This window comes from Geotrypetes seraphini, chromosome 3, assembly GCF_902459505.1.
Source record: "Geotrypetes seraphini chromosome 3, aGeoSer1.1, whole genome shotgun sequence".
Classification (NCBI taxonomy): domain Eukaryota; kingdom Metazoa; phylum Chordata; class Amphibia; order Gymnophiona; family Dermophiidae; genus Geotrypetes; species Geotrypetes seraphini.
This window is the reverse complement of record NC_047086.1, coordinates 210,596,612-210,614,533: the sequence shown is the minus strand read 5'-3', so window position 1 is coordinate 210,614,533 and position 17,922 is coordinate 210,596,612. Positions and strand designations below refer to the sequence as shown.

Sequence of the window (17,922 nt, the reverse complement as noted above, 5' to 3'; positions counted from 1 at the left end):
CCTATCTTCCTACCTCTGCCGATCTGGTGGAGGTGCACCAGGTCCTCTGCCGATCGTTGGTGGCGGTTTGCACGGATCCACTTAGTCCAAATCAGCAGCACGAGCAGCAGCGTGATTTGGTGCTGCTTCTCGGTGCTGAACGGCTTCCTTACTGGCTCCCGTGAATTCTCATGAGAATTCGCAGGAGCCAGTAAGGAAGCTGCTCTGCCGCTGAGTGGATCCATGCAGCCAGTTAGCAGCAGGGCAGGAGTTCAGAAAGGTTGCTTCTGCCCGCTGCACCTCCACCAACGATCGGCAGAGGACCTGCTGCACCTCCACCAGATCGGAGATCACCAAGAAGATAGGGAAGGGAGGTGGGGGCAGAGCCTGGGACAGCCTTAGAAAAGTCTGGGAGGGGGCATTGATCTGAATATAAACTGGGACCCCCCATTTTTGGGCAAATTTTTTGGCCCAAAAATCCTGGTTTATATTTGAGTATATACAGTAATTGCTTTTTCCGACTCCATCTGCTGGTTGATGGACATAACCACAGGTTGTAGACTGGTTAAGCAGAATTAAAAGAAAGAAAATTATCAGGTAAGAAACTTAAATTTTTCTCCTTTCCCTGAGTTCCCCCCTCCCAATATTCTCTAGCCCTGTTTCCAAGAAATTCTCCCAACTTTATCCCTCCCCACCAGTCAGCCTTTACCATCCTGTTTGCTTCCAACTCCTTTAGCTGTGTGCTTCCCCTCCATCTATTTTTTTAAAAATCTTTATATATTTATCATTAGATTTGTTGGCTGTGCCACCTCTGTTTTCTGGCACCACATGACTGCAAGTTTGAGCTGCTCTATTCCCAATCTTCCACACTTCTCTTTGTCTTATGAGAATAGTGAAGGAGTTAGGCAAAACATAACAAATCTGTCAACAAACTGAGGCAGCTTCTGCAAGCAGTGGCTGGCAGGAATACGTGTGTGTGCTCTTAGACTTGGGTTTCTCTGATCTGAGAGCACTATTCTATACTGTTGTTCACTTGTGTGTCTGATTTTATCCTGCTGTCTGTGAAGGACTCTTACAGGTGAGTGCTTTCCTTTGGTAGGGATGTTCAAAAGTCTTACTAAGTGTCTGCTGCTGATGGCCTAAAGCAGGGTTGCCCACACTTTTTGGGCTTGCGAGCTAATTTTAAAATGACCAAGTCAAAATGATCTACCAACAATAAAATTTTAAAAACCCCACAAAGCACACTGTATGCAGAGAAAATGTTAATTATAATTTATATTCGGGGAGGGGGGTCAAAGAGGTCAAGGAAATATGCAATTTCACCTCAGTAACAACTATACAAAAATAGACAAATATATCCCCTCCCTTTTCACTAAACTGCGATAGCGGCTTTTACCGCTAGGAACAGTCAGATTTTTGGGAGCAACTCAATGACTACTTGTACCTGTGTTCCTATGTCACTCCCAGAATCAGGAAAAAATATATCAGGACCATTTGATTGTTGAACTGCAGCAGATAAAAACAAAATAATGCCACAGTATATAACAGCATCATATAGGGAATGAAACATTTAATACGTGTGGGGGGGGGGGGGGGTGAATTACAAAACGATGAGTACTGGTAGACGTAATATCATGAATCCTTGTTAGGTAAAAAATTTTATTTGAAATGAGCCATTCTTGTCTTTTCTGCCTTACACCTTTCAGGGAGAACCTGCCCAGTCATTTCAAGTTCAAAGAGTACTGTCCACAGGTTTTCCGAAATCTCAGAGAACGCTTTGGCATTGATGACCTGGATTATCAGGTAGATAGATTGTTTCATTATTTGTATTTTTAAGATGCTGTGATGTATTAGTAATTGCAATCCCATGTTGAAGAATCCAAGAGGCAGCTCTTATGCTACAGTTGTTTAAAGCACTTACAATAAAGTGCCTTTATTTATCCTAGGACAAGCAGGCAGCATATTCTCACATATGGGTGATGTCATCTATGGAACCCGGTAGGGACAGTATGAAAAGTGAACTGTCACTTTAAGTTTTAAGAAACTTCTCAACTTCCCATACCGTGTATGCACGACTGCCTTCCCACCCGATGAGGTTCTTCGTTTTCCGCAGAGCGAAGAAGTACTGTTTGTCTGGAATTCATTCAGTTTGCATTTGCTTTCCCACTTTCGCATATTTTTTATCTTTATTCTATAACAATGAGGGAAAAGAGCAGAATTTAATTTTCTGGTCTTTTCGCTTGTAAATTTCAGTGACAATTGAGTTCAATTTCACTGAAGTAATTTTTCTGTCTGTCCTGCCTGTCAAATTGGAAGCTGACACTGATCACAGTGCGGAGTACTTGGAGGCCTTGGACTATGATGACCCTCCAAAAGAACTCAAGTTACTTTAACATGGCATTCTTAAAAAGATACTTCTTTAAAATTGGGAAATGCCTTTAACAATTATAGTAGTTCTGAGAGAACTTGATTCCTTATACAGAATCGTTTCTTATCCAGGGTTTGATAAGCCACAGCTTCAACATCAAACTTTAGTGTTAGAATCAACCCTTAAAAAATCATCCAGTACAAAAGTTTATGCCCCACCGCCTCTGGGGCGTGAGAGCCATACTATGGACAAATTTGGTCGTCGCCTTTATCAGAATTCCATGCTGACAAGCTGGATCCTTAATTACAATTTCTATATTTCCTGTTATTTAAAGCACCTGGAAGGTCAGTTGACTAACTTTGACCAGTATATTTCTTCACAGTACTTTGCGCAATATCAGCAGATTGTACAAACTCACACACACTAGACAGTATATAGCAAGATCATCCTATGATGCTTTTGAGATGTCATCTAGAGCATTAGCTATGTCAGTGGCTATGAGACGCCTCGCTTGGCTAAGAGTTTCTGATATGGACATCAATCTTCAGGACAGATTAACTAATATTCCATGCTTGAGAGATGAGCTTTTTGGTGATTCCTTCGAGGCATCCACACAAAAATTGACTCTGCATGAAACATGTTGGAATTCTTTGGTCAAAACAAAAACTAAGCCTTCACTTTCAAGACAGTCTGCCAAGCCTTCTTATTCATATCAGAGACAATATACTACTAAACCTGTTTCTAGACCACCATCACCAAAGAAGCAGAAGCCACAGCATTCTCAGAAAGCTCAGGCGGCAGCTCCTCAAAAACCTGCTCAGTCTTTTTGATGCATTTCTTGAAAGTATAGCCGCTGTTCCCCTATCTCGGCCTCTTCCTCAACCAGGAGATCGTCTGCAAATCTATGACCAACGTTGGACTCTGATAACAACCGGCATGTGGGTTCTCAAAGTCATCAAGGAAGGTTACTCTCTTCATTGTGTTTCCATACCTCCAAATCATCCTCCAAGAGAGTCCTCTTTCAACCTTCAGCAGACCTCCCTTCAGGATATAGAGGCTCTGCTTCAATTAAATACCATAGAGCTAGTACCCCGCTCGGAAAAATCAGGGGTTCTACTCCAGGTATTTTTTCATCCCGAAGAAGATGGGAGGCCTATGTCTCAACCTCCGGCACCTCAATAAATTCCTAGTCAGAGAAGTTTTGAATGTTATCTTTAGGAACTATATCCACTGTTGGATCAAAAATATTGGCTATGCTCTATAGATTTAAAAGAGACTTATACCCATATGCCAATTCATCTTACTCACAAAAAATTTCTGTGATTTCGAATTGCACATCATCACTTTTAGTACAAAGTTCTGCCTTTCGGCTTGGCCTCCTCTCTAAGAGTGTTCACCAAATGCCTTGTAGTAGTGGCAGCAGCTTTAAGGGATCACAGACTTCAAGTATTTCCCTTTCTTGACAACTGGCTGATAAAAGAAGCTTCTCCTCAAGGAATGTGCTAAGTAACGCTGTCAACAATCCTGTTCCTTCAGCACTTAGGGTTCGAAGTCAACTTTCCAAAGTCTCAACTTCAACCCTCTCAAACTCTTCAGTTCATAGGGGTCCTCCTCAACACTGTTCAGCTTAGGGTATTCCTACCTCAGCAAATACAGGACAACCTCATTCAACTTTGCAATCAAGTCTGTCATCTTCCATCCATCTCAGCCAGACAGATAATGAGACTATTAGGTCATATGACATCTACAGTCCATGTTTACCCCCTTTGTGAGACTTCAGCTCAGTGGTCCCTAGCATCTCAAGCTCTCGATCCCTTTTCACAGAAAATTAATGTTACCTCATTGCTATGTCAATCTCTTCAGTGGTGGATGAATTCGTCAAATCTTTCCAAAGGGCTGCTGTTTCAAACACCTCCACATCAGAAGCTCCTCACCACAGACTCCTCTGTGTATGCTTGGGGAGCTCACCTAGATGGTCTCTGGACACAAGGTCACTAATCTGCTCAAGAACAGAAGCTTCACATCAACCTCTTGGAGCTCAGAGCGATTCGGAATGCTCTGCAGACTTTTCAAAGCAGTTTATCCAATCAAGTCCTAGTATACACGGACAATCATGTTGCAATGTATTACATAATCAAGCAAGTAGGGACAGGTTCTCTGACTCTTGTCAAGAGGCCGAGAAGATTTGGAACTAGGCAATTGCTCGAAACATATTCCTCAAAGCTGTCTATGTTAAAGAAGCACAAAATACACTTGCAAACAAACTCAGCAGATATCTTTGACTGCACGAGTGGACGCTCCATTCCAAAGTAATGTGGGGGACTCCTCAGATAGACCTATTTGCATCCCCCAGCAATTATAAACTGCCTCAATTCTGTTCCAGGTAATACTCTCCTCATCATCTGGAGGCAGAAGCCTTTCTTCTGGATTGGACAGACTAGTTCCTTTTATGCGTTCCCTCCAATTCTTCGCATTCTCAAGACGCTGGTCAAGCTCAAACAAGAATCTTCCACCATCATCCTCATAGTACCTCATTGGCCCAGACAACTGTGGTTCTCCCTTCTACTTCTGCTCATGGTCAAAGATCCAATAACTCTACAGATTTTTCCATCCCTTCTCACCCAGAGTCAAAGGTCTCTTTACATCCCAATTTACAGTTGTTACACCTGACAGCTTGGTACCTCTCGGCTTCACCTTAGCGGACGCTGATCTTTTTGATCCTGTCAAGAGTAATTTTTACTGCATCCAGAAAACTTTCTACACAGCAGTGCTACCTACATAAATGGACACTATTTTTAACATGGTGTGATCTTCATTAAGACGCTTCATTCTCCTCTATCTTCAGTGTTGGATTATCTTCTACACTTATCCAACTCTGGTCTTAAAATCACTTCAGTCAGAGTTCACCTTAATGCTTTCAATATTCAGGTGAACAGTAAATCTCTCGCTGCTCATCCTCTTGTTTCCAAGTTTATGAAAGGACTTTTTAATATCAAACAACCTCTCAAACTGCCTTCAATGGTTTGGGATCTTGATGTTCTCACTAGACTAAACCTCCATTTGAGCCAATGTCTTCTACTCATCTTAAATATCTCACTTGGAAAATGATATTTTTAATCTCCATCACTTCTGCACGTCAAGTGGGTGAGCTTCAAGCGTTGTTGGAGCCACCCTTTACGGTTTTCCACCATGATAAAGTAGTTTTCCACACCCATCCTAAATTCTTGCCAAACGTGGTCATGGAGTTTCCCCTAAATCAGTCAATTGTACTTCCAGTTTTCTTTCCAAAGCCTCATTCTCACCCTGGAGAAACAGCTCTTCATACCTTGCTCTATAAAAGAGCCATGGCTTATTACTTACAAAGGACTAAGCCACACAGAACGTCTCCTCAGCTGTTCATCTCTCTTGATCCTAACAGGTTGGACCCCCGTGTAACCAAGAGAGCTATTTCCACATGGCTTGCGGCCTGTATTTCTTTTTGCTATGCTCAGGCTGGGCTGCAGCTTGGGCATCGTGTAACGGCACATAAGGTTCAAGTTATGGCAGCTTCAATTGCATTCTTGTGTTCCTCCTCCCTCGCCGGTTGTTTTCCTTTCACATATCGAAAGAATGGTTTGAAATTCCTTGCCTCCTTGGCAAGTCTCTCTTCATACTCTATCTTTGCTGTTCTGACCACGCGGTGACATTCTTTTTGATGCTTTCTGTGCTCTTTCCAATTTTCCTCGGTTTTATCCTTTTTCCACGTCCTGCATCTGCCTCCAAAACCCTCAATTCCGACATCGATCTCGACTGTGCCGAAGTCTGCTATGGGACTTAAATATTTGACCTTGGCCTCATTAAAGCCTCCCTCGATGGGGAAGTCTTCATCTTCGGTGAAATCGGCAAAATCATCCCCAGAAGGGCCGTTCTCCTCGGTGTCTTCTTCAGGTAAGATATTGAAGCCAACCCTTCAGGAGTCACCCTACCAGTGGCAAGCTCGGTAGGACCCATTGCTTCGAGGCTTTCCAAGAAGTGGGTATCCAAGTCGAGGAAGCATTCATTCTCGAGATCATTTTCCTTGGAGTCTCTAGCTGCACCAATTGCACCAGCTCCAGTGGTCTTGGTGCCAGCTTTGCAGAATATGTTGGAGGCTATTCTACATCAGGAGTTTAGTAATATGCTTGCCAAATTAACTCCTGCTGCGACCTTGCTTCCTGCAGTCCAGCCTGAGCACTCGGCAATATCACAAGGAGTTGAGTCCTTGAGAGTGCCTCAAGGTCAATCTAAACACTCTATACAAGGAGCTGAGTCCTTGAAAGTGTCTCAACCTCTGTCTTCGACCTCCAGTCCTCCACAGCAGAAGGCATTACCTTCTTCAAGGCACAAGACGAGGACACCTTGTCAAGCCTCATCGAGGCTGGATGCAACTCGATCAATGCCTCGTTCTCCGAGGCATAGTTCATCTCCACACCATCTGTCCAGACATTCCTCTCAACCTAGGTCGTCTTCTCGAGGTAGGCCTCGTTCAACGAGGCATCATGATTCTTCGAGGCCTCCAACTCCCTTGTTGAGGATATTGATTGCAGAACCTCATCAACAGCATTCTCGACAGTCGAGCTCTTCTCCTGCGAGTTTTTCTTCACCAGCTTATTCATCCAAAAGGAAACGTTCTGCTTCTTCTGTTCATTCCAGGAGTGGACATTCCTCCACGTCTTTACCTTAGATTCGGATCTTCGCTATCAATATTCCAGGGAGGCTTCACCTTCTTTCTCTGCAGTCGGGGGAACTTCGAGGGGGTCTCGTTCTTCACCTCAGCAGGGTCATCCCTCTTCTGATCTGGTGTCCTTTACTAAATTCCTGTGTCAAATGAGTAAAGATCTCAACATTGCCTTGGAGTCTGATTCAAAATACTCTAAGGAGTATTTAGAAGAACTGGGTATGCCTAATCCTCCTAGGGATTCTTTAAAATTAGTCTCGCAACAGAACAGATCCTCACTCTGTAGGGAAATTCTTCCAGAACTCAAACTTCTTCTTTATCATGAATCCAGGAATCCAGACAGACACACACAGTAATTCTTAATCTTTATTATATTTAAACATTGCTTGCCCCAGCATTATGGCCCGACGGGACCCGTTTTGCCTCAAAAAAGGCATTCTCAAGGGTTCCAGGGGGAGCACTATATAATATAAAAAAAATTTTAATTAATTACATTTCTTACATCTTACCCTTAAACTGTGTAATAGCTTCAAATAATAATAAATTATTACCAAATACATAAATCATTCATTCATATAAAATACATAAATCATTTTTTCATAAATAAATATAGCATTTCTTAATACTTAATTTATCCATTTTATAATCATAACACCAATTCAGACAACATATTAACATTGCCACTCTTAATATTACCAAATACATAAATTATTCTTTCATAAATAAATACATAAGTCTTTCTCTCATAAATACATACAGCATTTCTTAATACTTAATCTATCAATCTTATAATCATAACACCAATTCAGGCAGACATATTATAATTGCCACTCCCGATATTACCAAATACATAAGTCATTCTTTCATAAATAAATAAATGCAACATTTCTTAATACTTAATTTATCCATCTTATAATCATATCACCAATTCAGACTAACATATTATAATTGCCACTCCTGGTATGTCAGTGCTTCAAGAAATTAAAACATTCAACAAATTAAATTTAATTAAACAAACAGTTCAACTGGTGATTGGATAGATTCATTAAAAATCTTAATGAACAAACTAAATAATTTAAAAAGAACCCTAAAAATGATATGGGATCTAACAGAAATGCAATTACAATCTATCACCAATGGACCGACTAGCATTCTCACTCAAATCACCTCAACAATCACACAAAGCTTATCAAAGCCTCACAGCCAATCAAAAACTTAATTACAGACACCTATGACGTTAAAACTTATCATCACAGACTTCCGGTGACGTCACGACCCAAGATGGAGGGTTAGAGATTTTGCTCTGACTCTCCCTCCTCTATAGCGTCCCTTTCCCGGAGCGAGCTGCTGAAACCCGACCTCGCGCAGTTGCGGCAGTGCGGGGGAAGCTGGGCGCACCTCTACGATGCCGGTAAAAAAGCGAGTGGAGCCCGGCAGGGCGTCGGACCGTGGCGGCGAGCAGGGGGGCCTCCGCCATGTGCGAGGGACCTCGGGCCTGTCCGTGCGCGAGTCAGCGCAAGAGTCGGGGGAAAGCGTGTCGGAGGATGAGTCAGAACGTGGCGCTTCCCCGAGGCTCAGACGTGCAGGATCGGCGGCGGTGGCTGTAACTAAGGCTGATTTGAAACTATGGGCTGCTGAAATTAAGGAGGAGGTGGCGGCGGTGAAAGGAAAAATTAAAGAAGCTGTGAAAGAGATCAGGCAGGACTTTGCAGACTTGCTCAGTAGAGTGGATGAAACTGAACGTCGGATGGGGGAACAAGAAGAGACGGTTCAGGGACTCACGACGCAGGTGAAGGCAGTGCAGAAAGATCTTCTGGACTGCTGTGCTCAAGTGGAAGATTTGGAGAACAGGTCCAGACGGAACAATGTCCGGATCCGGGGAGTTCCAGATACTGCTGAGTATGGAGATGCTGTGGCTGTGGTACAGGATCTTGGCCGGTTCCTACTGGCGGATGACGGGGCCTCTGAGACCACCGGTGGGGGCCTGAGAGTGGATAGGGCGCACCGAACCCTCGGTCCAAAAACTGGGGATTACCCGAGAGATATCATAGCCTGCATCCACCATTTCCCTGTTAAGGATCGATTGGTGAAGAAAGCTAGAGATTTGGGTGTTATTCCCTGGAAGAATCTGAGAGTGGAAATATTTCAGGATCTGTCGAGCATCACTTTACAGAAGCGGAGAGAGTTTCGACCGTTGTTGGAGGTGTTGAAGCAACACAGCTTGCGCTACCGCTGGCTGTTCCCTTTTGGCCTATTGGTCACTATTAATGGTGTGCATAAGCGAGTGTCAACAGTGGCGGAGCTGCAGGCGCTGCTCCTGAAGGAGGGCCTGGTGAAGATGGGCGACTCCGTGCTGAGCAACGTACCTGCGCAGAAGTTGGAGAGGTATCAGTGGAAGGCGGTGCCCCAGAGAAGGAGAGGACGACAGCGTGGTCGACAGGAGGGGGAGGTGGCTGAGCTGAGTGCAGCCGCGGTTCCTGACCCCTGACTGGTGAACTGAGGGGGCTGATTTTCATGGTTCCAGTGGTATGGACCTTGATCATGATCCAATGGGGACTGTGAGCATGTCCTTGGGACTGTATGAATCGGAGTCGGGGAGGTGATTGGTGGGAGGTTATGGGGTGTGAGGGGTTTGGATGTGGGGACGGGAAGGATTAATGAGGTGACATGGGGGGGGGTGTTGTCACTTGAAGTCTTGGAGGGAGTGGGGAGAGTGGGTGCGAGGGTGGGGTGGGGAGGGGGGAGGGGAAGAATGGGGAGGGGGGGAAGGGGGGAGAGCTGGAGGGACGGGGAGGGGGGGGCATGGTGTCTGGAAGGGGAAGGTGGGGGGAGCAGGAGGGAGGTGGGTGTGTGTTCTTAATCGAGAATGGGGGGGGATAATGTACTAAGAGTGGGCAGTCTGAATGTGAAGGGGCTTAACATGCCGCGTAAACGGCAACTGCTGTTGAAAGAAGTTAAGCGCCTATGTTTTGATATTTGTTTTGTTCAAGAAACTCATTTTGTGAAAGCTGGGGAAAAACTTGTACAGTTTCGGGACTATCCTCTGAGGGTTTGGGCTTCTAACAGGGTGGAGCGGAAAAAAGCGGGGGTGGGGATTTTGTTTTCCCACAAGCTGAAGATAGTTCCCGATAAGGTATGGAGGGATGAGGGTGGGAGGTGGCTCATATGGACTGGGACTATTGATGGAACCCGGGTAACGTTGGTCAATTTGTATGCACCGAATTCTCAACAGGGCCACTTCTTTGATCTTCTATTGGCTAGGATTTTGTCGGTTAAGGTGGGGCATTTGGTAGTGGGGGGAGATTTTAATTTGGTTCTCAATCCAGCCTGGGATTCCACGGGTAAGGGGGGAGATAGACTTAAGAGTGATAGAAAATGTCTGAAGAGATTTCTGGAAGTCCTTAATGTGGAGGATGGGTGGCGGGTGCAACATTGGATGGGTAGGGACTACACGTTTTATTCTCCAGTACATGAGGTCTACACTCGCATAGATATGATATGTGTGGATAAAGGGTGGGGGGGTAAAGTGAAAGAGACCAAGATTGATACCATTGGTTGGTCGGACCATGCCCCGCTTTGGATGGATCTATGCTGGGGAGGGCCAAGGGGAGGAGATACGTACTGGAGGTTGAATGATACCCTGTTGGGAGATCCAAACGTAGTGCATAAGTTAGAAACGGGGATCTCTGATTTCCTGGAGTTCAATAGTGTGGATCAGTTCTCCCCCATGACAATCTGGGAGAGTTTGAAAGGAGTGTTGCGAGGGGAACTGATATCTATTGCAGCTTATAAGAAAAAGTCCCGGCAGAGGGAGGAATTGAAGCTACGGGCAACGCTCCGCACTTTGGTGGACCAACATAAGAGGGGACAGGGGGGCCCGCTGTTAAAGCTTCGGCTTCAGGAAACCCGAATGGCTCTTGGGAAGTTGGAGGATGAGGGGATTAAATTTAATCTGGAGAAATTGAAGCTTAAATATTTTGAAGCAGGAAACAGAGCCAGTAAACTTTTGGCTCACAGGGTCAAAATGCAGCAATCTAGGAGTAATATTCTGGCTATTAAGGAGCGTGATGGCACAGTGCTTACTGACGATATAAGTATACAGAAGCGGTTTCGGGAATTCTATCAGGAGCTATATACCCCAGAGCTTAACGGCTCTGTGGAAGAGAGCCAAGCCTATTTAAGGGATTTGGGGTTACCCACCTTGTCCAGCTCGGATGCACTGGGGTTGGAGGGGGATATCACGGTGGATGAGGTGCTCCGAGTTATTAGACATTTGAAGCCGGGAAAGTCCCCAGGATTGGATGGATTTACAGGGCTGTTTTATAAGAAACTTTCCCCTCTAGTTGCACCTTTGTTAACTAGATTGTTTAATTCCCTACAAGAGGGGGAATGTTTACCTTTTTATATGCGGTTGGCGGGGATTACGATCCTTCCTAAGCCTGGGAAAGATGAGTCCTTGTGTGGTAGCTATCGTCCTATCTCCCTCTTGGGTATTGATACTAAAATCCTAGCTCGTATCCTGGCTGATAGGATGGCGGCTCATATGCCGGACCTGATCCACCCAGATCAGGTGGGGTTTATTGGGGGGCGTCAGGCGGCTGATGGTATTAGGCGGGTGCTGAATCTGGTGTGGGAAGCCCGAAGATCGGGGTCTCCCTGGGTGGCGGTAGCGGTGGATGCCGAAAAGGCGTTCGACCGAGTAGATTGGACGTTTATGGAGGCTGTCCTACGCCAGATGGGTTTTGGGCAGCGATTTATCTCGTGGATCCTCACGCTGTATCATAACCCGATGGCTTGTGTCAAAGTTAATGGGGTCTATTCCAAACCCTTTGAGTTATATCGAGGGACGAGACAGGGGTGCCCGCTTTCGCCACTGTTGTTTGCTTTGGTGATTGAGCCTTTAGCTCAACGCATACGTTTATCTAGGCTAGTGAAGGGGGTGCAGGTGCAGGGGGTTGAGCATAAATTGTCCCTTTTTGCAGACGATATCTTGGCCATAGTGGAGGGGTCAGAGAGATCGCTTTTGGCGTTGAAGGATTTGATGCAAGATTATGGACGGATTTCTGGCTTTAAAGCTAATCTGTCTAAGACAGAGATCTTGAACATCTCAGTGCCAGCGGTGGAGGCCCTGGTACTGCAGCGTAGGGTTCCCTTTCGATGGGTGAGGGGCCCAATCAAGTACTTGGGGATATGGCTGGGGGCGGACTGGGAGGACCTGTTTCGCCTTAATTACCTTCCTTTAGGAGTGGCACTACAACGGGACCTGGATAGATGGGATCATTTGTATCTGTCTTGGATGGGCAGAATGGAGGTGATCCGCATGATGGTTTTGCCCAAATTTCTTTATCTTTTTCAGGTTTTACCTGTAGAAGTACCCAAAGCATACTTTGTGCGTTGACATAAGTCTCTTTTACACTTTATATGGGGGGGTAGGCGCCCCAGAGTGGCGCGATATGCCATGTTCAAATTTAAAGAGGAGGGTGGAATGGGAATACCTGACCTGGAACAGTACTATAGGGCGGCACAACTTAGGGCGGTGGTGGAGTGGCATGCGACCCCAGCTAAAATGTGGGTTCTAGTGGAACAGGGTCTCCTGGAGATGCCTAGGGGCATTCTAGCTTTGTCATACTTACCATGGGTGGGTTTAAGGGACAGGGAGATTGCTTCTATTCATAATCCTTTTATACAATGGACGCTAAGGGTTTGGATTGGGGCTGGTAGGAAATTGGTGGGTGAAAAGCGGAGATTACATCTTATGCCCATTCGGTATGCGGAGGATTTCACCCCGGGTAGGGAAGGGGGAGTCTTTTGTAGATGGGAGCGACGGGGGTTGCGTTGTTTTGGCCAGCTATTGGAGGGGGAGCGTATTCGTGAGTTTCCTGAGGTTCGGACCTCCTTCAATCTAGAGCAGAGTGATATGTTCCCTTACCTCCAGGTGAAGGATTATGTTATGCGTTGTAAAGTGAGAGACTTATCCACTTATAAGCGTTCCGGGTTTGAGTTATTACTGGGGGACTCAGTGAGTCGAGGATGCATTTCCAATTTATATCGATTGCTGCATGCAGACCCTGATCAAAAAACTACGTATATGAGGGCGTGGGAGGAGGATTTGGGGCACACATATTCGAAGGAGGAATGGGAACAAATTGCATTACGCATACATCATGTAGCGGTGGCCCCGCAATTGGTTGAAAATGCACTTAAACTTTTGGTGCGATGGTATGTCACCCCGGTGGTGATTGTAAAGATGAGTGCATCCCATACAGGGGAGTGCTGGAGGGGATGTGGTCTGAGGGGTACATTTTTTCATATGTGGTGGGACTGCCCCCGTGTTGGGGACTATTGGACCCAGGTGTTCCAATATGTGGGGAGTCTGTTACAATGTCCATTCCCATGTGGAGCAGCAACAGCTTTGTTGGGGATTATTCCGGGGACTGTGGAGGCCACGCAGGATAAGCTGGCAAGACTGGCTTTTACGTCTGCTAGAATGGTGCTGGCGTCCCTGTGGAAGAGCACTACAGTTCCAACGGTGAAGATGATGAGAGTGAAATTGAGCTGGGTCTGTGAAAAGTTTAGGCTCTCCGCTTTACTTACCCGCCAACGGCAACAATTTGAGGACCTGTGGGGACGCTTCCTAGAGGTGGAGGGGGACCTTGAGGCTCAGGATCAGGCATTGGAGACTTAGAGGGGGTAATCCCACTGTGAGTTCTATTATATTTCCTTTGAAGCTTTGGACTATATTCAACTTCTTCTTCCTTTTTCATGATATCTCCTGGGTGGGGGGGGGGGGGTGTTGTAGGAGTATAGGAAGTTGGGAACTTTAGGAGGATCGGGGGGGGGGGGGGGGGGGGTGGGGGGGGGAGGGACTGGGGGGAGACTTGATATACTGTTTTCACTGTATTCTTGCTGTTGATGTTTTGTTATACTATGTACTTGTAGTACTTGTGAGCACAGTGTTTAAATAAAGAATTTCAAAAAAAAACTTATCATCACAAAGAAACATATTATGGAAATGTTTGTCAGTGAACAGTAGTCCATAAATTTAAGTAGGGCTTACACTTCAAAAATCTGTTAAAGCATTTACTCTACACCACTCAAGAAAGTAACAGTATTAAAAACAATAATTAAACAATATATGATTATATCCGTTACCACACCGGCAACATAAACTTGTTCTTAATTATCAGTGAGCTTAAATAGGACTTATGCTTCAAAAATATGTTGAAACATTTACTCAGCATCACTCGAGAAAATCACAGTAGTGAAAACAAAATTAAACAGTGTAAAGTGACACCCGTTACCACAACGGCAACATAAACCTATTTTCAAATTAGTCACTAGTGTGCATGCATTTAAAAAATCACTCTATACATCTTAAACACATTCAATACGGAAGTGAAAAAAGAATACCAAATCCAATGGCATTCTTTCTCAAACTTTCAAAAGGAATCTGGATACACAATATTCAATTCCTGCTGTGCCGGCAAAGCTAGAATCTCGCTATAAGATGGTTCATTGCAAAGGATTTGAGAAGTCTCAACTATCCCATCAATCTCTTCTCGTGCAGTCTTCTTTAAAAAGAACCAATCCTGCCAAGGTTTATGCCACAGTCCCGCCTGGCCGAGAGGGAAGGACCATGGACAAGTTTGGCCGCCGGCTGTATCAAAATTCGATGATAACAAATCGGATTTTAAACTATAACTTTGTCTTTATATCTTATCTCAAGCATTGGGTCAATGCTATGCCTGCTTTCTTCAAGTATCTCCCAAAACATCAGCTTTCAGAGTTCAGCATATGCATTCTACTCTAGGTCAATTGTGCATGCATATGGTTCAGGCTGCATATGATGCTTTTGAGATGTCCTCCAGGGTCACTGCGTTCTCGGTGGCCATGCATTGTCTAGCCTAGTTAAGAACTGTGGACATGGATCCAAACCTGCAAGATCGACTGGCTAACATCAGGGAAATGAGTTGTTTGACTCCATTGAGGCAGCTACAAAGCACTTGTTGGAGCGTGAGAAATTTTTGCTTCTATTGTGAAGCCGAAGCCTTCCACTGCTAAGAGCTATAGGCCCCCTTCCTCTTATCAGAGGTGTTATCTGCAGAAGTCAGCATCTTATTCAAGGCCGCCTCCTAAAAAAACAACAACAACAATGGCAGCGTAAACTTCAGACTCCTGCTGCGCCCAAGTCCACTCAGCCTTTTTGACCACCTAACAGAGCATAACCTCAATCATTTTGCCTCTGTCCTCTCCTCTTCCCATCAGAGGTCATCTCCATCATCTTTAGCAACAATGGGAACTCATTACATCCCACCTCTGGATCCTCACAATAATCAGGGAGGGTTACTCTCTTCACTTTGTTCAGGTTCCACCAGATCTCCCCCCCAAGAGAGTGTCCTTCCAATTCGTCGCAGCTCACCTTTTTTCTTCAGGAAGCTCAAGCTCTTTGTCTCCGTGCCATTGAAGAAGTTCCTCTGAAACAGCAGAGCACAGGTTTTACTCCCGTTACTTCCTTGTCCCGAAGAAGGCGGGAGATCTGCAACATATATTGGACTTCAGAGCTCTCAACAAATTTCTCGTCAAAGAAAAATTTCGGATGCTATCACTGGCATCTTTGTATCCCCTTCTGGACCACAACGATTGATTAAGCTCTCTGGACCTGAAAGAGGCTTACACTCGCATTCCCATTCACCCAGCCTCTCGCAAGTTCCTCAGATTTCAGGTGGGAAATCATCACTATTAATACAGAGTGCTACCCTTCAGCCTGGCCTCATCTCCCAGAGTTTTCACCAAGTGCCTGGTGGTGGTAGCAGCAGCTCTGCGCAGCCATGGTCTTCAGGTTTTCCCGTACCTGGACGACTGACTCATCAAAGAGTCAACATCTCAGGGGGTTATTGTAGCGACCCAATGGGACTATTTGGCACCTCCAAAGTTTGGGGGTTGAAGTAAACTTTCCAAAATCTCAGCTACAACCCTCTCAAACTCTACAGTTCAATGGAGCTGTACTGGACACTGCAACTCAGAGCATTCCTTCCTCAACAACGTCGGGATACTCTCATAAACTTTACCACAAAGTGTTGCCCCTCACCTCACTCTCAGCGAGACACATGATGGTTCTCTTGGGTCACATGGCCTCTACAGTTAACGTGACTCCTTTTGCCAGACTTAATTTCAGAATTCCTCAGTGGACCCTGGCTCTCGGTGGACGCAACTGAATAATGAGCAACATAAGGAAACTCCTATTTTATTTTGGGAAGCTGCAAAAGCGGTTTTCAGGGGAGAAATTATTGCATTTCAAGCCAAAAAAAGAAAGCTCGGGATAGAGCGATTTTGAAATTAGAAAAACATTTAATACAGATAGACATTATCATACTAGATGTCCTACTAATTTACTAGCAATTCAACATCAATTGAATGAACTTTTGCATTAACGAACTATCAAATCAGTCAAATACTATCAATATCAGTTATATAAACATGGTAATAAGACTGGAGCTTTGTCAGCTCGTTTGGTTAAAGGTGCTAGTGGTAACACTAGAATTTTTTAAAAATTCAATCCTCCCAAGGTCAGATATATACTAAAGAAAAAGATATTTGTAAAAAATTTCAAGATTATTCATCCTTGTTTACATATAGTCATGATGATGGTTTATTTAGTGATACTTATTTATCTAGTTTATATTTACCATGTATTCATTTAAATCGTCTAATAGGGGAAGAGGAAATATTATTAGCTATTCAGCAAAGTCCATTGGGTAAAGCACCGGGATTGGATGGATTTAGGGCAGAATTTTATAAGATAATGGGGAAAAATATCTCTTCCTCTTTAGTTTCAATGTTTAAGAATGAAATTAAAGAAAAAATTTTATCACCAACTTTATGTCAATCACAAATTATTGTATTTCCAAAGCCTGGGAAAGATCCCAAGAAGGTTGAGTCTTATAGGCCAATTTCTCTTGTTATGAGGCTAAATTGTTGGCAAAAATTTTCACTAATAGATTGTAAAAAATTTTTACCAGATTTGATTGCTGAGCCACAGGTAGGGTTTGTTAGGGAAGAATGGCAGTCAAAAATATTAGATTAATATTATATTCTTTGGAATGGGTATGTCTAAAAAATATTCCTTTGTTACTTATTAGCTTTGATGCTGAAAAAGCGTTAGATAGGGTTAGATGGGACTTTTTATTTGCAGTTTTAACTAAATATGGTTTTATAGGGTTTTTCCAAGATGCTATTAAAACATTGTATTCGGAGGTGATTAAATTTGCAGATGATACGAAGTTATTCAGAGTAGTAAAGACGCAGGGGGATTGCGAAGATCTGCAACGTGATATAATCAAGCTCGAGAAATGGACATCGACATGGCAGATGAGGTTCAACGTGGATAAGTGTAAAGTGATGCATGTCGGTAACAAAAATCTCATGCACGAATAACAAGATGTCCGGGGCGGTACTTGGAGAGACCTCCCAGGAAAGGGACTTGGGAGTTCTGATCGACAAGTCGATGAAGCCGTCCACACAATGTGCGGTGGCAGCAAAAAGGGCAAACAGAATGCTAGGAATGATAAAGAAGGGGATCATGAACAGATCAGAGAAGGTTATCGTGCTGCTGTACCGGGCCATGGTACGCCCTCACCTGAAGTACTGCGTCCAGCACTGGTCGCCATACATGAAGAAGGACACGGTACTACTCGAAAGGGTCCAGAGAAGAGCGACTAAGATGGTTAAGGGGCTGGAGGAGTTGCTGTACAGTGAAAGATTAGAGAAACTGGGCCTCTTCTCCCTCGAACAGAGGAGATTGAGAGGGGACATGATCGAAACATTCAAGGTACTGAAGGGGATACCAGAGGGCCGCCGCGTGAGCGGACTGCTGGGCATG

General features: G+C 44.6%; 1 protein-coding gene across 4 annotated transcripts in view; it reads left to right on the top strand.

The window, feature by feature from the left end:
• The window catches only part of PIP4K2C (phosphatidylinositol-5-phosphate 4-kinase type 2 gamma), an 84,643-nt gene that overhangs the window by 16,405 nt on the left and 50,316 nt on the right, over positions 1 to 17,922 (top strand). For all 4 annotated transcript variants that reach the window (XM_033939001.1, XM_033939000.1, XM_033938999.1 and 1 more), the window contains exon 3: positions 1,686 to 1,782. In XM_033939001.1, coding sequence (XP_033794892.1) covers positions 1,686 to 1,782 — 97 coding nt within the window. The remainder of the gene's footprint in view (positions 1 to 1,685; positions 1,783 to 17,922) is intronic.